Source organism: Argentina anserina, chromosome 4 (assembly GCF_933775445.1).
Source record: "Argentina anserina chromosome 4, drPotAnse1.1, whole genome shotgun sequence".
Taxonomy (NCBI): Eukaryota; Viridiplantae; Streptophyta; class Magnoliopsida; order Rosales; family Rosaceae; genus Argentina; species Argentina anserina.
In genome coordinates, this window is record NC_065875.1 from 27691370 (window position 1) to 27712964 (window position 21595).

The following is a 21595-nucleotide window of genomic DNA, read 5'->3' on the forward strand; positions in this document are numbered from 1 at the left end:
GGAAGAGATGAAGGCAATGAATAAATAGTTATATATATGGATAATAGTTGTCTAGCTCTTGCTTATATCTCATTTTCAAGTTGCTCCTAAGGTACTGTGAGCGAATCTTGGGCAAGTGAGTCAGCATTTTACTGGCTCATTTCTATTTCTGGAGTCTTTCTGCTCTGCTTGTGGCCTTTATTCTTGCCTCTGCAAGGTTGCAAAGGCCTGCCACATAAGCACAAATTGTGGAGATATGCAGCTGCAGGAAAAATGTTGAATGGTCTCCCTTGTGGAATCTGTCCACATAACTTATTTGCCCTGAAGCTTGCATGTTTTAGACCTTCCACACCCAATAAGCTTGTTGGAATTTTTCCGGTGAGTCCATTTATGGACAGGTCAAGCCATTGGAGTTTCCCCAACAAACCCAAACTTGTGGGAATGGTGCCTGTTATCTGGTTCCTTGAGAGATCCAACCTTTCAAGTTGAATCAGGTTTGAAACTGAATTGGGGATGTGACCAGCAATCTTATTGCTTCCAATGTTGAGTACTTTGAGCTTCAGTCCTTGTCTCAACTCTGGAATGCCACCTGAAATTTGATTGTTTGATACATCCAAAACCTCCAAAAAGCCAAAGCTGCTTCCCCTGTTAATTAATATCCTCGAGAGAGATCCAAAGAGTTGATTTGAGTGAAAATCAACCAGAGATATGGTGTCTGGCAATTTGATTTCTAGAAGGTTAAACTTGAGCTGGTTGTTTGAGAGCTTGAGGCTCTGCAAGCTTGACATGCTGGTGAGGTTGAGCTTTGAAATTCCACCAGTAAATTGGTTGTGGGAAAAGTCTATGGAGTTCAAAGACTCGGGCTTTGTGAAGCTTGGGAGGGTTCCTCTCAATTGACATCCAGCAAGATGCACATCTCTAAGTTGCCGGTTTCTGATCCACTCCGGAACAGTCCCTAGAATGAGATTGTTGTAAGATAGGTCTAATGACAACAGAGAAGGAATGCCTCTGGCAAAAGTCTCTGGTAAAGGACTTGAAAACCCATTTCTGGATAAGTTAAGGTGCCAGAGGTTCTGCAAACTTGAAATGGATGCCGGAATATGACCGTTAAGTCGATTGTTGCTCAAGGAAAGACTCGTAAGGGATTTGAGTTGGCCAACTTGGACTGGAAAGCTCCCCGTCAGTTGGTTATGATCCAATGACAAGTCCAAAAGGTTTGGCAATCTGAAGATAGATATAGGCATCTGGCCATATAATTGGTTGTGGGAGAGGTCTATAAAAGTAAGGTTGTGAAGATGCTGCCCTACAAAGCTTGGAATGAGGCCAGCTAAGACATTGAAGCTAAGATCCAGATACTGCAAAGCATGAAAATTTTGAAAAGTTGTTGGGATTGGACCTGTGAGCAAATTCCTTGCTAAGTTGAGTTGTACAAGATTGGTCAGACCCCCTAGGCTTGGCGGAATGTTGCCCTTGAAATGGTTGCCAGCGAGTGTGAGGCTCCGGAGGGAGGACAAACGGCCTATACCTGAAGGAATGTTGCCTTGGAGGGAATTGTCCTCGAGAGCCAATTGAGTGAGGTGAGCAAGATTGGAGAAGGTGTCGGGAATAGGACCTGTAATTTGTTTCAAGCCACTGATTACCATGACCTCCAAGAAATTCAGATTGCCGAGAGAAGGGGAGAGAGTGCCCATCATGTACCCCTTATTTGCAGGACTCTGCAACTGCAAGACCGTAACCCTCCCAGCTGGGTTACACTCGACACCTTCCCATCCTCCTGCGCAGCAGTCTGTGCCTGTCCATGAAGACAGAATGTCGGTTGTGTCCTTGACTATTCTGCCCTTGAAGCTCAGAAGGGCAGCTCTATCTGCTACTGAGCACACACCTGCTGCTGCTGCAGCTTCTTCTTCTTGTCTCCGCCGCGGCAGCGATGAGGAAGACACTGATAGTATGAGGAGAAGCATTATTAGCCATCTCAGGGGAAGGAGAGGCATTTTGGAGAGTATAGAGAATTAGAGATCAGACGAGTCGACCAAATTGCAGGCAAAGATGTCATGCAATAGGAAGGGAAGGGAAGAAGGTGAGTTGGGATCTGAGCAGACAGAGGTAGCCAGATGGAATAACTAAAGTTGATGATGGAAAAGAAGCAGTGACAGAGAAAAGTTACAAGGCGACCAAGAAAGAGAAGAAACACGGTAGTGTGGGTACTTCACGTAGAGAGCAAGGGTTAATGATGAGAAATACAATTGGGAAAGGAATTAGTGTCTGGGATGACAAATTATAATCAGTCGTGGTTGGACTTGGACTTGTGTGTGTAAGACCCTCAGCACTTTAGGCTCATATTTATAGTAGCAAAATATGTGAGATGATACAGTCGTGGGGAGCTAAACCAGTTTAAAGAAATTCACATGCAAAATCGAATTGTGACCGTTTGATGATCACGAGGATCCTCCTAGTTCCAGTTTGAACTTTGGAGCGCTCTATATTCAAATTCTATCCCTCAAGTCCTACCCTGCTTTACTTGCTCAGTTTTAGCTGCTTGCCTTTTCAAATAACTACTTAGGATACAGCAATTCATGCCGCCGACTGACCCTTCTGTCGGGCCTAAAAGTCGAAGAGAGAGTCGGCATTTGTAACGGTATGGCAAATCATTTTGTCAATTGATGGTATGAAATGACCATATCTAGCAATATAACTCCATTAGAAATCTTTCTTTTTCTTTGACTTACTTGGCTTATTAGGTTTGCAAGTGTAAATTAGAGGTGACAAACAGGTCGGATCTAGCCGGGCCGGCCCATTTTAAGCGGGCTAAAACTGTGTATGTGCCGTGCTCGGGCCAATAAATTTATTTTCGTGCCGGACTCGGGGCGAGCTCATTTGCTTAAATATTAATCCCAGCCCGGACCACGGCTCAAGTCTATGTCGAGCCAAAGCTATGCCCGGCCCATTAGGATTATAAAATACAATTAACATTAAAAAAATTGTGTAATTAAAGTATTTATTTTCTATAACTATTTAGAATAGTAAAATAAATAAAATGTTACAACACATTTGATAATCTTATTTCTAAAACGTTACATATGTCAAAACTAAGATTTTTTTTATCACTATTTTGATGATATTTGAGACAAATATAATTAAAATAATGAAATAATCAAGAGATTTATATGTAGAAGGTTTAATATTCAATATCATTATTATAATTATTTAAATATTTATATAAATAATATAAAATTATGTGTTTAACGGGTCGGCCCATGAATTTATCGTGTCCGGGTTCAAAAATGGCTCGGGCCCATAAGTTAAAATATCTAGGCCCAGCCCGACCCATTACAATAACGGATTCAGGTCGAGCCGGGCTTCTAACGAGACTTGGGACGTGCATAACCGATTTTTAACTGGTCAGGCTCAGGCTTTTCGGCCCACTTACCGCCTCTAATGTAAATGTATGAAATCTGGTTGCATCGTGTCAACATAAGACTCACTAATAATGAGGCTAATGACTACTTAAAGACATGATTACAGTGTGATGGATGATATTAGTATTATAATACTATATATATTAATATTAATCTATCTATACTATTATAAAGAGAACTAGTGTTGTCAACTAAAAAAGTAGTAAAAGTACGTTAGTAATCATGGATCATAGTTTAATTTAAAAATAATTTTAATGTTTGAAGGACATAACGGTAAATTAAATATTAAATAGAAATAAAAATTCAGAAAAATTAGGGAGAATCTCACATTCCCACTAACAATTAAACAATTAAATCCCACTAATTTCATAACTTCTACTAGACTACAAAAAATTGAAAATAAAAATAAATTCCTATACACGTCTGTGTGTGGGCGCTTGCTAGTCGGTATTAATTAAGCAAACAACTCTAATGGAACTGCCCAGCATCCCCTGTCAATTTTTCCTCTCTCAATAATAATCTAACCAAAATTTAGATAAAGCAATAAAATGTTAATAAAAATATAAGAAGATGAAACTCCTAAACAGAGTGCAGTTATCCTATCTACACCACTTCCATTTTACGTGCATAAACTATTTACCGTACTAGAAATTTAGTGAAGGTGGGAACAATGCAAACATTCCAGTAGAACAATGGAAGTCGATATTCCGGTGGTGATAGTCGAGTGCATGAGGAGGACGAGAACAACCTTACTCGGAAAAATGGGTAGGGAGGAAAAGAATCCATGAAAGGACCTTAACAATTAAATTGTTCGATCTGTTGATTTCTTTGAGACATCATATTTCACTCAAGAGGCTTGGTTTTGAAAATTATTGGTAAGCAATGTATCATTGTGTTTACATTTTTGATTTCATATATATATATATATATATGATGTCTTCTCTCTATACATAATTATTCTCCTTCTCATGCACACACCACTACACGCTCATCTTCACTGATTTCTTCTTCTCCTGTTGATGTCTCTACAAACACTACACTTTCTTCTCCTCTGAGTTCACCTACACACACTACACACACCAGCACGATATCTTCTTCACCTAATGTGACCTTGGAATCATCTAGCACTCTGTCACTGCCTAGTACTACTTTGGATAATGCACGTGACCCTAGTCAGGTATGCTCTCTAGACAATACACATTCAATGCAAACTCGCATGAAAAGTAGCATAGTCAAGCCTAACCCTAGATATGCAATGCTTGTGTCTATCACTAATGATGTTTCTAAGCCATCTTATTACAGTAAAGCAGTCAAGGATCCTAAATGGCATCAAGCTATGCAAGAAGAAATCAATGCCTTAGCCAAGAATGAGACCTGGGAGTTGGTCCCTCCTCCTTCATTCATGAATTTGTTGCCGTGCAAATGAATCTTTCAAGTTAAAAAGAAGGCTGATGGCAGTGTGGAACGTTATAAAGTTTGTTTAGTTGCAAATGGTTTTCATCAACAAGAAAGGCTCGACTTTGCTGAAACATTTAGTCCAGTGGTCAAGCACTCCACGATTCGTTTGGTTCTAGCCCTTGCAGTGTCGAATAAATGGCCAGTCCGACAACTTGATGTTCACAATGCCTTTCTCCACGGTCATCTCACTGAGGAAGTATACATGAAGCAACCTCCTGGTTTCGTTCACTCTGAGTTCCCCAATCATGTCTGTAAGTTGAAACAAGCGCCGAGGGCATGGTTCCAATGTTTTGCTGATTACTTAGAAAGCTTGGGGTTCAAGGAATCATTATCGGACTACTCAATGTTCACTTATGTTGATCATGGTGTTTTTCTTATTATGCTAATCTACGTTGACGATATTATGATAACTGGTAATAGTCCTTCTCATCTCACTCAACTAATCTTTGACTTGAGCAAAGTTTTCTTGATGAAAGACCTTGGTCGCATTCATTACTTCCTTGGCATTGAAGCAACGTACGATGGCTCTTCTCTTTATCTCACCCAAACGAAGTATATTGTGGACCTGCTCACTAAGACAAAAATGCTTGATGCCAATCCGTGCAACACACCAGCAGCCTCTGGTCAGAAGCTTAGCTTGCATTCCGGAGATAAACTTGCCAATCCTACTAAGTATTGCAGTGTCGTCAAAGCCTTGCAGTATCGCACTCTTACATGCCCTGATATTTCCTACTCTGTTAATCAAGTATGCAAGTTCTTGCATGCGTCGACAACAACACACTGGATTGTAGTGAAACGCATTTTGCGTTATCTTAAATACTCTGTCAATTACGGTCTTACATATCAACCAGGCTCCATGTACATCAGTGCTTATTCAGATGCGAACTATGCCGGGGACCCTGACAATCGACAATCGACCGGTGGTTATTGTGTGTATCTCGGTCCTAATCTCATCTCTTAGAGCTCTAAAACTCATCGGACTGTGTCTCGGTCCAGTGCTGAGGTGGAATATCGTCAACTTGCTTTCACTGCAGCTAAACTTTCTTGGCTCCGTTCCATGTTTAAAGATCTGAGTCTCTTCTTGCATTCGCCTACAATTTGGTGTGATAATATGTCGACCATTGCAATTGCCTCAAATCTAGTGTTCCATGCTCGTACTAAGCATGTGGAAGTTGATTACCATTATGTCCGAGAGAAGGTGGTACGCAAAGAGTTACAAGTCAAGTTTGTTCCTACTACTGATCAAGTTGCTGACATTTTTACGAAAGGACTGCCTTCAACTCATTTCCATTGCTTGCCAAGCTTCTTGTCCTTCCAAGGCCACTCAGCTTGCGGGGGAGTGATAAACTAGAGTTATTAACGACAATAACAAACCCAGTAGAAACAGAGTTTCATCTCAATACTACTCCTAGTTCAGTTAGAATTAGTTAATATCCTAGAATCTCTCTGTATCCGATAGAGATCTTGTGAGCTGTAACTTGATCAATGATAGTAATCATGTAGAACACTGATGCTTATCAAATGTGCTTGTAACCATTATATATAGAACACTTACAAGGCTAAATCATTTAAGCCTTGACATTCTCAAATTATCTTCTGATCTTTCATCTTCTTCTTAACAGATAGTGTACGTGTCATCTTCAACAATGTTCGCAGATAAGGATGCCGACGTATTCCATTTTGTTCATTTTGGCAGTAAATATTTATCGACAAGGATTTGTGCATCACGGGATTTTCAGCTGCATATGCGATGAGATTTACATTTTCATTCGTTGACGAGTATTATTTGGCTAATTAGCGGTAAATTGAATTACTCTACGACTACGCTTAGGCTTAGCACCAAGATGAACTCAAACAAGTCTGGAGGGAGAGGAATGCCCATGAGGAACAAGGACGTCTTTTTCCAGCAAGAGTGTACTTTGTTAATAAAAATAAATACAATAGCCTAAAAAGTAAAAACCAGTACGAAGCTATTTCGAATCAATCATTTATTAATTCAGTTTATGACAACGTATTTTAAAAATATTCAACTTTGAACTCCTATTAATTGTCTTAGTGATCAAAGATAAATTGCCAACTTCCAACAGAATAATGTTACACTGAACAGAACTGCAAAGTAATTACTAACAGTAATGTACTGCAAATTAATTGCCAACAATATGTATTGCTGAGAGGCCTACCTGCCACCATTCATTTTTTCAGACCCCATGGTGAGGAATCAGGAATCATATCCAGAGCCTTCATGATGAAGGAATAGATGAAGGCATCTTCTTGAAGCTTCTCAAATCTGTACCAAACAACAACCGTTGAAGAAACCTATATTAGTTGCAACTTTAAAGACAATAATACTATTTTGATGTATCATTTAACAACTTGATGCATAGCATGCATTAACTCAAATTCGAAATTTTTATAAGATATATCTCATATAGAGGGGCGGTCGAGAGCGGACGTCCGCAGTGCATCAAAAGTGCGGACGTCGATCCTTTTACTGGAATCCGGCCGCTAACAATGATGTTTCTCTTACCAAACGAAACCTGGGCCACAATTTGAAGCTTCTGCATATCAGCAGAGTCAACAGCAGCTAGTTTGCAGTCGACATTGATCGGGCATGAGTTTTCCGGCAAGATTGCTGCTCAGACCTTTGACCTCGACTTGTTTAACCCTCATCTTCTCCGTGACGTCGTTAGGGATGGTCCTGCTCTTTATCCAACAAGAGAGGCATCATTGTTGGCGGCCGGTTTCCGGTAAAAGGATCGACGTCTGCACTTTGGTGCACTGCGGATGTCCGCTCTCAATCGCCCCTCATCTTATATATATATATAATGTTTATCACGTGCGACGTCCACACCATGCGGATTTGGACCCATTCTGGTGACCGGCGACGCACAACGACGGTGGGGATGGTGCCGGCCGTGCTCCCCCCTCCCATCACTCCTGTATGTGCCGGCTAGAGCTCCAACACCGTAGTTGCATGGCCGGAATCTGCAAATTTACAAAATTTACAGATTATGGTTGCCGCTGGAGCTATGGCCAGCACAAATAGTAGCGCTGAGAGAGGGGGAGTGCGGCGGGCACTATCCGCGCCGTCGTTGTGCGTCGCCGAATCAGCACGTGCAGACGTTCGCATCTGAAACAACCTATACATATACATATATACAGCAATTCTCAGGTGCAGACGTCCGGACTGTCCGGATTCGGCGTTTCTGGCGCCGGCGATGCGCAACAATGGCACGGATGGTGCCGGCCGTACTCCCCTCCCGGCGCACCTGTTTGTCGGCCGAAATCTGAAAATTTCTGGAAATTTTAAAATTCCGGCCGCCATAGGCCGGTGCTGAAATTCCGGCCGGCACAAACATGAGCGCCGGGAGGGGGAGTGCGGCAGGCACCATCCGCGCCGTCGTTACGCGTCTCTGGAACAGACAATCCGGACAGTCCGGAACTGAGAAGCTTTGTGTGTATAATATATATATCCCAAATAATTAACAGAACAAATAAAAAAGTGAATGCTACCAGTGATAACTTCAAGCATGATAAGAAGAAGAATATTTACCTCCCTGACTTTGAAAAATGCCCAGCACCCATTTCACATTTAAACAAAAGGATGTTCTCATCTGTCTTCATATCTCTTAACTTTGCTACAAATTTAGCAGGTTCCGAGTACATAACACGAGGATCTGTTTCAACAATGGTAGATGGATTGATATCAGATAAAATATAAGAGAAGAAAACATTTATTAGATATAATAATACGTAATCTTCTTGTCCACTATAAAGGGAAGTCTCATCCATGGGATCAAACCATCCAAGAAGCCTTTGCTGTGACGCTGAGGATAAGTACTATTATGTTGCAATAGCAAACAAAGCCTCATTTTTCAGTTTTTTTCTCCCCCCTTAATAGATTTTTCTAATCTATGTAGTTTCCTAATTCTAAAATTTGCTTGAGACATCCCTAATTATTGTGAAATCTACGTTTCGTAAATTTAAAAGAGTTTCCTTCATCAGACAGCAAGCATTTCGTCTCAAGTGTAAGGAAATGTATAAGGAGGATGTCTGCTTGTAAAATATCAATATCAAAGATGTATTATGTCAATGTCAATCATGTGTTGCATTCCCATAATGAAAATTTCAAATTTACATGGGCATGTTAGGATCTTGTGCCTACCATTTAGACCGGCAGTAACCAGAATATTTGGATAATTTTGAGCCTTAACCTGCACGAAAACAATGTCAATAGATCACTATAGAAACAAGAATAACTGAAGCTCACAGTTCAAAATGTATAAGTTTGAGGTGATTTAAGCTATTAGAGAAGGAGAAAATAGAATATCACTATTCCTTTTCGTGTTTAACAGAAATGTGAAACATACTTCAAATAATTAAACCACGATGCCAAATTATTTATGTTCAAGCTAAGGAAAGCGAAAGATTAATATTGTCCTCACATTATCAACAGGGGAATATGACTTCATGTAATGGTAGAATTCTTCTCGACGTGGATCGCCCCATTCCTGCAAAAACAGAATTTTCCAGAGGATAGGTGAATATAAAAGCCTGAAACTCATGAAGGCACTAGCAGCAAACCCACAGGCTGCAGCCAACGAGAGCTGATTAAAATTATAAGAGATTAGGGATATGGGGATATTATTATAAACAATGTTCTTGCCACTCGTCCAAATTGATTGGCCGGACCCATCCAAACTATCTTATATTTGCAGATATCACGCATCAGTGTCAGGATCAGAAATTTACGTTCTAAATCTCTCTTTTTGAAGAACAACAGTATAAAAGTCAATCAAATGAAAATTTTTAATTATCCAATTGTAACAACTATCAGACAATTGACAGACTTTTGTATAACACTGTTTCTCCTTCAATGAACAGTCCGTTGTTTGATCAATTATGTTATTATGTGATCTCCAACTTGATTGATTCTTTGCAAAGATCACTGTTAAAGAGTAATCTAGATTATCAACAGTTGCACACTTGCACTCATGCTACGATAGTTTGGACTAGTATTTATTATCCTGTTATAGGTAAATATGTGAAACCAAAAGTATATAAAATGTGCTTGAAGTGGCCACAAAGAACCTACACAGTGCAAAATAAAAATACAAATTAAGGTGCAGGATCTAAAATAGGGAAAGGTATATCAATAACCAACTGTTCCTAAATAATATGTAACTCTCAACTAATCTGAACATATGGTTTAGTTTGGATCTGATAAGGAAAAAGAAGAGTACCTCCCACTCTGAAGTTGTGAGAGGGATTGTTGGGTCAAGCATGGTAGTCAAAACATCAACAAAAGGCACTCCAGCAACAGCGGCTTTGAACAAATCAGGTCTCATATTAAGAACAGCACCAATGAGCAATCCACCGGCACTCCTTCCATCTATACTTAGTTTTTCTTTTGAACCATATTTCTTTTCAATCAAATATTCAGCACAGGCAATAAAATCTGTAAAAGTGTTTTTCTTCATCAGTAACTTCCCATCCTCATACCATTTCCTCCCCATTTCACCACCGCCACGAATATGAGCTATAGCATAAATAAAACCCCGATCCAACAAAGACATCCTTGAAGCTTTGAAACTGGCATCTATGCAGATCTATAGATAAGATAAGACAGGAAAATTAAACAAAGATAAGACAGGAGTTTCAGAGAAAAAGAATTCCAAATGAGGAACAAAAACAAAATTCCGTACCAAAAAGCGGGCAGTATATTGCCTCTGCAGTAATTTACATGCCTTACACTTAAAAAGTGTTGATGAATTATGAAACTTACAAGTTACAACTAGACAACATGCAGTGAATAAATCAGACAATTGTAGACAATTCTCCACAGGTTACCCTGAACTAATCCAACAACTTGTTTGTTGTTACAAGTACACAAATGCAATTAGTTAGATGCCAGAAGAGCCCAAGCTTCTGAGATACCCAGACAGTGCCTTTAATTAAGGTTTGTTTTTACTGTAAAAAAATTAATAATTCTCAGGATTTTCGCAAACATATACAAGACAAACACTTGGTGGACCAGTAACAAATATCAACAAAGATGAGAATTGATATGCCCATTAGGGATCAGATTTAGTGACCACATGCCAGAGAAAAAATTCTGCAAGACCATAGCAAGAAAAAAGTTAAGCATTTGGAGATGCCTGGGGTTCAAAAGCATAAGATTTTCTCTTCCCACTAGTATTATAATGTGGGGAAAGATGGTTCTGATTAGCTTTACTATCTTCAGATGCCTTTCCTTAATCACCTACCTAGAAGTCCTTAGTTTGTATTTATAAGAATCTTGCATTTGTGTGGTGAGGACACAAGTTTTTATATAACCACACTTGGAAAACAATGATTGCAGTTCAGAAAGCCCAAACAAAAAAAATCTTAATCGTACATATTTTACTCTATGAATTCTTATGTTACCTCATAAGAACCATAGCCGTAGAGTAGCAACGGATCAAATCCATCAAGCTTTATGATGTCCTTCCTGTAAACAATCGATATTGGAATCTGAGTACCATCTGGAGCACTAGCCCATGTCCTTTCAGTAACATACTTTGATTCTTCAAAATCTCCCAAAACCTGAGAATGAAATGGACAAAATATTGAATAATAGAATGGTGCTGCACCAATAGAGAAGTTCAAGTCTAATTAACAATAAAATCCCGACAACAATAGACCAGATGCCAATTATCTTAAGAGTTCGAACGAAGCTGTACAGCCCAATCATTTCCCTACCACTTATCTTTCCAACCCTATCTGTCTCTCACATGGGATGAGCTTCACTGTAAAATAAACCTCACCACAGAGAATATCGGATGAAGGAACCCCCACAAAAATTAGTCTACAATAATACTGCGTTGCAATTAACACTTCTGGCAAGCCAGGATGCAATTTCTACTCCCACATGATCAAATTACCACACCAACAATGAAAATAAGGCTTAATAGAAAAAACAAGAAAAACAAAGTGTTACTTACAGTTTCAGTCTTCTTCAAAACAGAAATGCCAGTCTTCATATCATAATCATATACAGTGGGAGGTGTTTTCATTGAGCTATAAGAATATCGTAATATGCTGGAACTATATTCTGATTCGGATGGATGTGCAGAGTATGTTGGATCTGAAAACTTAACAGCTCGACCACCCTGAAGTCTTTCGAGGGGTTGTCCATCATCTGGCAGTTGATAGACAGTGATTTTGGGTAGGCCATCTTCACGCTCATGTACAACGAGGTGATCTTTAAAAAGACATATATCCTGAATTTTAATGCTAAACAAAATTCCAAATTAGAATGTTTTGGATGCATAAATTGATGTCTCCTAAGAATGGCTAAGGTCAAATGTCTTTGGCAGATAAACCATAAACTTTGACATTCTGAGCAGAAATTGAGGGACGAACGTGCATATGTGTGAGCATTAATTGGATAACATGACATCTGAAGGTGATAGATTTGACTTTTGGAGTTTGGTACACCCCCTTCATGCTCATTTACATCACAAACTGATCACTGAAAATATGTATTCCCTTAATATCTACACTACAAAAATATTCTAAATGGACTTTGAGAGAGAGAGAGAGAGAGAGAGAGAGAGAGAGAGAGAGCATTAGATATCTATTATAACAAGTTTGTAAATATTAATGAATGCATAGGATGTGATATTCTGCTGCTTGTGCTAATGACTAACTCAGGACAATAATTCAGAATTAGTTTATTACCTCTCCCTGTGGGGAAGGAGAACTGTAGTTTCAGATGTATTTTGCACTGAACAGGCAATAACTTCAGAATTGAAAAACTGGTCACTTCTCCTCTGTATAAAAAAATGATTTCCTCGATGGCTAACAAATGTATCAATGCCATTTTGACGAGGAGTGAGAACCACAAGCCCACCTTCAGGCCTCAAAGCATCAAGATAGAAGTTGAATCTTGTAGTTTTACTTTCAGATGCAACAAACAAGAACTGTTTGCTCTCAGAAGCTTGAAGCTCAAGAGAAAACATATCGTCCTTTTCATGATAGAGACAGGAGTCACTTGACTGTTCTGTTCCCAATTTATGTAACCATGCCTGATAAAAGGAAAGCAAGCTGTAAGCTAAGGGAGACACACACACACACACGAAGTTTAGGGAGGTCATTTAATTATATATGTTGCACAACTGGTTGAAAGCAAATCGAGTAGCTGCCTGAAACATGGCATGGCATGGCATGAGATACAAAGGAAGGGGATTAGGAAACCTTGTCAGGCCGGAGAGTGGCATCCATTGTGATATAAGCCAAAGCCTCATTGCCAGCCCATTCTAGATAGGATGTTACACTGAGTAGAGGTTGACCCACAGGAACCCCAGTTTGAGCATCAATGACATAAACAGTGTAGATTTCATTTCCTTTGGTATCTTCAGCATATGCCACCAATTTGCTATTTGGACTAACCTGGAGATGGAAGAAATCAGAGTCAATAGTGAAACAAGCACCAACATGGGAAAATCGATCCAAATGCTGCAGGATTACCTTGAACGTGGCAATGCCATAATAGGCATGACTGTGAGCCTTGATATTCTCATCCAAGATTACATGCTCGGGAGGAGCATCGGGTCCGAGGGGCATGGTATCATGCACGGAATGAGGAGCCTCACCGTTTGGTACCAAGCGTCGACAATGTTGGACATACTCCTTACCTTCTAAGGTCCTTGTATAGTAATAGTACTCACCTTTCCGCTCAGGGGCAGATATATCATCCTCTTTGATCCTCCCTCTAATCTCAGCATAAAGCTCTTGTTCAAATTTCTTAGTTCCTAGATAAATAAATAATTAATTGATGCAGGTCAAAATGGGATAGAGGGAGATGGAAATCGGGAGCGGAGCAGCAGGAAAATGGGTACCAGACATGAGGAAATTGGTGTAGTCGTTCTCCTGCTCAAGATGAGAGAGGACTTGAGGGTCGGAGCGAGAATCGTCGCGCAGCCAGTAGTAGTTGTCCACTCTCAGGTCACTGAACAACTCCATCGTGTGCTCCACCTTCTTCGCCACCGGAGGAGTCAAGCTCGTTCTCACTGATGACGTCGTCATCGTAGCCAGGAAGGAGACGAAAATTGCAGACGAGACGACGAGTACTGAGAGTGGCGGCAACTTCACAAACAGCCCGCTACTAAGATGCCTTCTCATTGCATCTTATTATATTGGCTTCTCCAATCCTATTCCTCCAACACCTCCGTTCAGTCCACCTTCCCATTTTTTGATGTATATATTAATTTCTGTTTGGCTAATAATGCACCAATTATTGACGCCCAATTGCTATTATACCCAAAAAAGAACATAAATAAAAATTGAAAAATATATCCAATTATGGGGCGCCATTATTTGTTTGTAGTGTCTCATTCGACCCAATCTCATGCCGACATTAATGCATGTTCTATCTTCAAAGAATTCAAGTCAGGAGTAAAACTGTACAAGCAGATTCTGAACTTTCAAATTGTGACAACTTAGGAACAAACTGCTAGTTTTGCTTCGTAATAGAGTAGCACATGATGAATCCACAGACAACGTAAACAAAGGAATGTACCGAGAAATTGATTAAGAATTGAATAACAATTAGCAACCAAATACACAAAGGGAGGAATGTCAAAATATCAATAGCAGCCAGACCAGATAGGTAACTTCCAGCAAGTAGAAGGGAAATCCACCGGACTGACATATTCAAGGCTCATCTCTGTTACAGTGCTCTCAACCACCTATACCAATACTTGAATAATTATACAAATAATGCAGCCATTCAACTCCAAATGATCATAAGAAATAAGGAACTCCTGTTCTCGGTCCTCTCATCTGGTTGTTCTCTTCTGTTTCAGTGAAGAACTTCACTTCTCTCTCCTGTTTCAAACCACATAAGATTAAGTACCACAAAAGGTAAAGAGTCGCATCATCTATGGTTTACACACAAGTTAATGCACGTTGATCATAATAGATAAAATCTTATTATTACAGGGGAACCTGCTAACTCAGATCATGATGCATACCTACATTAAGTGTGATTATACAAATGCAGATACATCTATAGACACAGTATGAGCAATATAATCTAATAAGCCCTCTTAACTAAAACTGGCATGAAAATTAATAACAGAGCACTGATTTCCAAACTTATTAGTAGATGAGACCTACCCTCATGTCATTGCCACATCAGATGTGAATATTCTCATCAGGGTTTAAATTAATTGATAACCAAGAATAGCTAGTTTGTAAAATTAGAAGGGGTAATAACAGGGGCTATGATATCCTAAATATCATGCAAGTCTGAATGAAGTTCCCTCAGTTTTCACCAAAGAACAAAATTTGAAAGGTGGTAGATGAACTTATGATGTTTACCATAGTCTCGTTAAAACTTAAAATCGAAGCTACATTCCCGCAGCGGTAACAGTAATTTGGTGCCGACCAAACCTGCACAATTTGAGAACCGAGCAAACAATCAGTCTATCATCTACATTGTCTACAAACAATACAGTTTATAAAATGCTTAGAATCTCACAGTTACAAGGCCTTTATCTTGAAACATGTATTTTAGACCCTCTTGAACTAGTTGATGTGCCCGACAAACCAGATCAAGACTATTTATGTGGTTAAACTGCATAAAAGAAGCAAAACTATTATGTGAGATGAGTTTTAAAAGGTAGGGAAAAATCCTAAGTTTATCGGAATCAAGTGTATTACCTCAGAAGTGACTCTGGACCCAAAAAGCCAACCTGCTCCACGCGGACTTACTGCCCATGTTTCGATATCTTCAGGATCACTCCACATGAGATCACAAAATGGCCCCTCATGTGGAATTTCACAATTTCGCTCAATAACTCTTATCTGTTGGTGAAAAAAAAATCATGATGATCACATATCATGGGAATGGACGATAAGCAAGGTAACTTTAATACAAAAAAAAATAAAGAACATATCTTTGAAGACAAAGCTAAATACATGCTGATTTTCAAGAATGACATAAATGATGTACAGTCTTACGTTTATGGAGAAAAGGTAGTTTGAACACGTAAACAACATAAGTAAGGAATTTCAAATCACACTTTGCAAGAAACCCTTATGCTTCTTTTTCTCTCTTTATTTATTTCTTTTTCCTCACGGGAACAGGTAGTAACACAATGAGAAAAAAGAAATCAGTAACATAGAACACCAGCATATACAAAACTGTAATACTAATCATAATTAATTGCAGTGTTGTCAAACTAATGAAGTGCATATACAAGCTTGAGAAGAGATTACCTGATCAATAGTTCGAATGTCAGGAGAAAGACCACCATGGACACATAGCACCTGCAATAATCCAAAATAAACTTTTACAATCACAAAGTACATGCAACCATTATCTACATATAAAACAACAGATTAGAAGTGAATTATATGTGCATGTTTATAAAGAGAGAAAGCAGGAGTTACAGTTCCATCTATAATTGCTGATAACGTCAGATAGTCAAAAACATCTGTACAATAGCGCCATGCATTAGCATTTCCATACTTCCTCTGGCATTCATCGTAAAAACCATATACCTAACGAACACAGAAAGTATATATAAGATAGATCAGACAATTAAATACATTTTATGAGGGAATAAACCACCTAATAAGGTCCCGAGTCTGAACAAACAGAAGAAATTCATAAGGATGCTCTGACCTCAAACTGAGAATTGGAATGAGCAAAAAAAAAAAATGCAATCTCTGATATCAACAATCAAATTCATCATAGCATCTCCAGTCAGACCAGAGGCTTTAATGATTGTAAAAGTTTCATATTCAGGCCCCAAAGGTTCATACAAGTAATCCCAGAGGGGTGTGCTGTTACCGTCTCAAATAAAATGATGAAAACAAATTACCCGTTTTACAATTCTCCAAACAAACACATTTTATGATACCACAAGTGTTCCCAGTGCAAGAGGATATGCGATGAACATACTGTAACAAAGGAAAACTCTACTACTGCAGAGCAGTTAAAAGATGATGTTCTATAGATGACATGTGGTTTATATACTGAAATGTAATTCATTTCTCAACTCACCATATTCCAAACAAGACATGATACAATTGTATCTATATAATTATGCATCCACAAATGACAAAATCTCTTTGCATTTACACGTGAGTAATGCCTAAAAAAGCTCTCATTTCCATCAAATTTCTGAATTCAGTATGACTCATTCTAACCATCTTCAGAAACGTATACAATTAGTATAAAAAACATACCTGGGTAAGCTGTCTGCTTTCATGATTACCACGCAAAAGTGTAATGTTGGCTGGATATCTAAAAGGCCATATCAACAATAAAAGGACATTACTTTTGAGAGTAAAGCATATATCCATCATGTATATTAATTGCTAAAATTAGGAGAAAGAAGAAGGTTAAAAGTTCATGTCTATAACACAAAAGTTAGTCCCTATGACAACTAGAGCTTCCCTTCCTATCTAATGATACTTTGGCAGTTGGAATATTTCTTAGGCACAAGTCCTTGTTCAAAGAGAGATTTTTATATATATTCAGTTTTATAACCACATAGACTTACATTAAACAACACCACTTTGCAATAATCTGCGCAGTATAAAAATCCATATTGCCATTACTCTACAACATAAGAGAGGAACAGTGTTTCTGTAACTGTACCTATAATTCTTCACCTAACTAATTGTACAACAGCAACTGCTTTAACTCCTTTAAGTGATAGCATTCGGAAATATTTTTCTTATCAATCAAAATTTATTGCTAAACCAAATGTTTTGTAAATTTCTAACACTAAATGTTAGATGTTCTAGACTTCTGGGTCATTACTGGAATGGACAAATTAATACTGAAACAAAAGACAACTAGAAGCCATAAAACTATGAATAATATGATGCAGGATAAGAAGAACAAAGTATGTAAAAGAGCATGTGCATGACAGCAGTTTAAGATCCAATTTTTCCAAGTTATATACATATATACCTCGCCTTAAGAAGCAAAAGGATAGTGAAAACTTCAAGACTATTGTAACCACGATCCACAAAATCGCCCTGCCAAGAATTGAAATGAAAAAATAAACACATTGGGAAACATGGTAATTGATGATGCTGTGAAGAGATGAAGGCATATCAGAGAGAATAAAGAAGCATACCATGAATATGTAATTCGTCTCTGGTACATGGCCTCCAGTCTGGAAAAGCTTCATTAGATCGTGAAACTGACCATGAATATCACCACAGACAGTAACTGGACTGTTTACAGGCTGCACATTGGACTCCTCAATAAGGATCTCTTTTACCTGTGAAATGTTGCGGCGACAATTAAGAAAAGCAAAACCTGTAATAGTTCATGAAATCGTTTACAGTTTCTTTACGAGCAATCACCAATCAAAGAATGAAGGTATAGATGATTACTAAAACAAGACAAGTGCATGAGGTTGCCCAACTACAGATATACTAGTGCATAGATAATTTGTTCTTAGAAGTACTGATGAGGCATTTCAGAGAGGTATAAATTTGTTCATTAAAGCTATTTTGATTGTGAATAGAAAAAAATGAATAAATAAAATGAATGCTTTCAGTTAAACATATATATAAATAGGGAGGAATCTCTATGTTCAAGGCCTGTGCTGCTAATAGAGCTCAATCATCAGTAAGCCAAAAAAATCATTTCTCCGATTAGTAGTCGATGACGTGAGATTATAAGAAAAGAGAACAGTGACATCGGAATCATAAATCTCAATCTGAATTGCAAAACCCTAAAAGTAAAGATAGGGAAGGAAGAAAAATACGAACGTATTCACAGAGAAGTTGAAGCTCGTCCTCCAAGAGATGCTGGCCTTCCTTGACCTTTGAGATCCACTGGTCCAAATCCATATCTTCTCTCTTCTGTGTGTTTAGGGTTTTCAGCGAAAGAGAGAGACGACAACTACGAAATTCAAAAGGAGCGTGCGACGGTGGTGCTGATAATAACAGATTTCCAAACAGACGGATGAGATCTGCCCTTTATTTATTTTCTTTTTCTTTTCATCAAAGGCCATGACACTTTTGCCCTACATTCATTTACCACCCTCCACGTGTGTTTGTCATTTTTATTTAGAACAAAATTTGTATCCAACCTAGTTAGTACATGTTGTGCGAACTAACCATAAACTCTAAACTAACACGCAAAGTTGAGTACTACAAATATATGATATTAATCGTTTAAAATTTTACTAAAGATTTTTATAAAAGATTAATATAAACAAAGTGAGTGTTAATAACAATTCCCAAGGAGGAAAATAAATTGAATCTCAAGTCGGGATTGAAAAGGCAGGGGACGGTGATGGTGGAGTCATCTTCTTCGGCCATAAACTCTTCCAATATCGGTTTCCAGGTACCCACTCCTATTCTTGTTTTAGCAGTAGGGTTTCGAATACGAACTCCCTATTTTATTTATCTTGTTTCAATTTCGTTGCAGCTTTTGAAGAAACATGGCTGGACAGAAGGAACGGGTCTTGGTGCTTCCGAGCAGGTGTCTTATCCTCATCCTTTCTTGATCTACTGTGAAATTGTTGGCCAATAACTGTTGAAACTTGTAGGTTAATATCCTAAACATACAACACACGAGCATATCACATTCACAAATTTTACATTAGTTCTTCGAGTTTCTCACAAATTTAATCAGTAATATCTGTAAATAGCACGTCCAGTAGCCCAAAAGAGATTAATATCTGACTTCTACCTCTTAGCTAGTCTGGTCGGGACACACACCATACATGCAAATACTTTCTTTTTTCTTTTTACTTCTTTCTTCTTGAATACAGACTCAGTTACTGAGTTTATTTTGTTAGCAGGGTAGGTTAGAGCCTGTGCAAGCTTACTTGAAGGAAAGCAAACGAGGCCTAGGAGCAGATGCACCAAAGAAAGGATCGTTGCAAGTTTCAGAAAATGAATCTAGTAGACAATCTGGAAAGGTTTGTTATTCCAAATCTTCATCTCTCTTGCTTTTCAGAATGAAATCCTGATTCTAGGTTGTTAATATATTGTACATCAGAAAAGAGTTCTCCCTCTGCTTCTTTTATCTTTTTTTTTTTTGTGTGTGGGGTGGGGAATATGTGTACAAATAATCTATCTAAACTAGAACACACTCCATGTATATCAAATGAAAATCCCTTTTGCAAGTCTGCAAAAGATTGGAAAAGTTATGCATGCAAGGAGGAAGTGACAAGTTGAGACAGAGTCCAGTACAAAACCCTTTGGAAAGCAATCACCTTATATATCAGTCTTTCTTTTCTCTTATCTCCAGAACACTAACAACACAAATTGGGTTCAAGAGGAAGAAAGAGTAAGAAAGGATATGATAGCTTCAAGTTCATCAACAGCCATTAATTCATCCAATATAGGCTTTCAGGTATCTTTTTTTTATCTTTTTTTTTTTAATTTCTCCATCATTGTGTGCTTTTGGTTTGATGATAAGTTGGTTACTTGTGACTGGTGATATGCAGCTGTTGAAGAAACATGGTTGGAAGGAAGGATCTGGTCTTGGCATTTGTGAGCAGGTAGTTATATTAATATCGGTCTCAACCTTTTTCTATTGACTTTCTATATTCTCAAAGTGATGTAAAATACTGGAGTACGATAAGGTATTTGTTATATTTATTGTGATTACCCCACGGTTGTGCTAATGTTACTAGTATGCTTGATAGATCGTCTAACTAGTAAGTTTAACATGCAAATAGGGAAGGTTGGAACCTGTGGAAACATACTTGAAGAATAATAAGCGTGGACTGGGAGCAGATAAAATACGGAAGGCTTTAAAGCCCCCTGATCCTTCTCCTTTGAGTAGAAAGTGTGACCAGGTGAGTTCATCTAAATGTGTAGCAAATAGCAACATTTATAAATAGAATAAGCTGCTAGTTTGGTGCTCTAGTGGCGATAAAACTATCTAGAAGGGTATAATGTGCTATTAAATCTTTGAAGAATTATTGGATTGATAACAGTACCTAGATGAGGGAGGGGATGAATTGGACCATTGGTCCTGGCTAAAAATAATCACGTAGCATATAACTCTTTTGCCAAGGACATAATTAATCAGTAGCAGCAATAGTTCTAGGTAAACTAAAAGAAACCAGGTAACTCGTGGCTATAAGTTACTTGTGCTAAGATATTGGTTCTAGAGGGAAGAACAAAGTTTATACAGCCATTTGCCCATTTTAACTGGCCACACTCCACAGATCAATGCCTTATATGACTTTATTTATATATTTTATAATATTGTTTTTCTTTTATTCTCTTATGATATAGGGAAATCAAAACATGATTCTTCAATAAATTGTTTATACTTGGCCTGCATATGAGTTGTACCTTTTTACAGTTTGTGTTGATTTTCAGGAACTGCATACAAAAAGATCTAAGGGACTCTCAAAGAAGATGAAGAAGATGCGGGAGTTGGAAAGCAGATTGCAAGAGAAGGAATTTGAGCGGGCCTTTTTTAGGGAGTTCTGGCCAGATAATGTTTGATATTCTTTGAGCTCAGGATGAAGAACTGTCCTTCGTTATCTACCATCTTGTACAACAACCTTGGCCTTTGTACAGGAGATTCTTTCCTTTATTTTGAACTTTATTATATATGCAGATATGAGCAGTATTGTACAATACTATAATGCTAAATGGCATTTGCCACCTTAAGTTTGCGTTTCAATATTGCATTTCAATGTTGCAAGTAGCCAAGTACAGTGTCAAGAGGCATTATTCTGAAGGTCTTTGTTTTG

At 38.4% G+C, this 21595-nt stretch overlaps 4 protein-coding genes across 4 annotated transcripts; 1 reads left to right on the top strand and 3 right to left on the bottom strand.

The window, feature by feature from the left end:
- Window positions 1-48: 48 nt before the first annotated feature.
- On the bottom strand, window positions 49-2249 carry LOC126790946 (LRR receptor-like serine/threonine-protein kinase GSO1). The gene has a single exon (XM_050517328.1). It carries the CDS (start codon window positions 1968-1970, stop codon window positions 129-131), a length of 1842 nt encoding a protein of 613 aa, XP_050373285.1. The 5' UTR covers window positions 1971-2249; the 3' UTR covers window positions 49-128.
- Window positions 2250-6810: 4561 nt separating this feature from the next.
- Window positions 6811-14034, bottom strand: LOC126790128 (uncharacterized). Its single transcript, XM_050516272.1, has 11 exons — window positions 13736-14034; window positions 13365-13648; window positions 13092-13286; window positions 12576-12922; window positions 11837-12128; window positions 11280-11438; window positions 10097-10462; window positions 9299-9364; window positions 9019-9067; window positions 8407-8530; window positions 6811-7140 (listed from the first exon to the last, which is right to left on the bottom strand). Exons 1-11 carry the CDS (start codon window positions 14016-14018, stop codon window positions 7044-7046), a joined length of 2262 nt encoding a protein of 753 aa, XP_050372229.1. The 5' UTR covers window positions 14019-14034; the 3' UTR covers window positions 6811-7043.
- Window positions 14035-14398: 364 nt separating this feature from the next.
- On the bottom strand, window positions 14399-18798 carry LOC126792609 (phytochrome-associated serine/threonine-protein phosphatase). Its single transcript, XM_050519035.1, has 10 exons — window positions 18639-18798; window positions 17996-18142; window positions 17827-17894; window positions 17094-17151; window positions 16293-16403; window positions 16119-16169; window positions 15561-15704; window positions 15379-15474; window positions 15219-15290; window positions 14399-14723 (listed from the first exon to the last, which is right to left on the bottom strand). Exons 1-10 carry the CDS (start codon window positions 18717-18719, stop codon window positions 14640-14642), a joined length of 912 nt encoding a protein of 303 aa, XP_050374992.1. The 5' UTR covers window positions 18720-18798; the 3' UTR covers window positions 14399-14639.
- A 319-nt stretch (window positions 18799-19117) lies between these two features.
- Window positions 19118-21554, top strand: LOC126791440 (uncharacterized). The gene is made up of 7 exons (XM_050517896.1): window positions 19118-19218; window positions 19303-19356; window positions 19679-19798; window positions 20131-20235; window positions 20330-20383; window positions 20564-20683; window positions 21216-21554. Exons 1-7 carry the CDS (start codon window positions 19168-19170, stop codon window positions 21342-21344), a joined length of 633 nt encoding a protein of 210 aa, XP_050373853.1. The 5' UTR covers window positions 19118-19167; the 3' UTR covers window positions 21345-21554.
- Window positions 21555-21595: the final 41 nt, after the last annotated feature.

Coding starts and splice junctions, on each gene's coding strand:
- LOC126791440 (XM_050517896.1), top strand. CDS start 19,168: ATGGTGGAGTCATCTTCTTCGGCCATAAACTCTTCCAATATCGGTTTC. Junction 19,219..19,302: donor CTTCCAATATCGGTTTCCAG/GTACCCACTCCT, acceptor ATTTCGTTGCAG/CTTTTGAAGAAACATGGCTG. Junction 20,384..20,563: donor GTCTTGGCATTTGTGAGCAG/GTAGTTATATTA, acceptor ACATGCAAATAG/GGAAGGTTGGAACCTGTGGA.
- LOC126792609 (XM_050519035.1), bottom strand. CDS start 18,719: ATGGATTTGGACCAGTGGATCTCAAAGGTCAAGGAAGGCCAGCATCTC. Junction 17,895..17,995: donor AGACGAATTACATATTCATG/GTATGCTTCTTT, acceptor AATTCTTGGCAG/GGCGATTTTGTGGATCGTGG. Junction 16,404..17,093: donor AAAGCAGACAGCTTACCCAG/GTATGTTTTTTA, acceptor TGTGTTCGTTAG/GTATATGGTTTTTACGATGA.
- LOC126790128 (XM_050516272.1), bottom strand. CDS start 14,018: ATGAGAAGGCATCTTAGTAGCGGGCTGTTTGTGAAGTTGCCGCCACTC. Junction 13,649..13,735: donor CACCAATTTCCTCATGTCTG/GTACCCATTTTC, acceptor TTATTTATCTAG/GAACTAAGAAATTTGAACAA. Junction 12,129..12,575: donor CTCCTTCCCCACAGGGAGAG/GTAATAAACTAA, acceptor AATTTTGTTTAG/CATTAAAATTCAGGATATAT.
- LOC126790946 (XM_050517328.1), bottom strand. CDS start 1,970: ATGCCTCTCCTTCCCCTGAGATGGCTAATAATGCTTCTCCTCATACTA.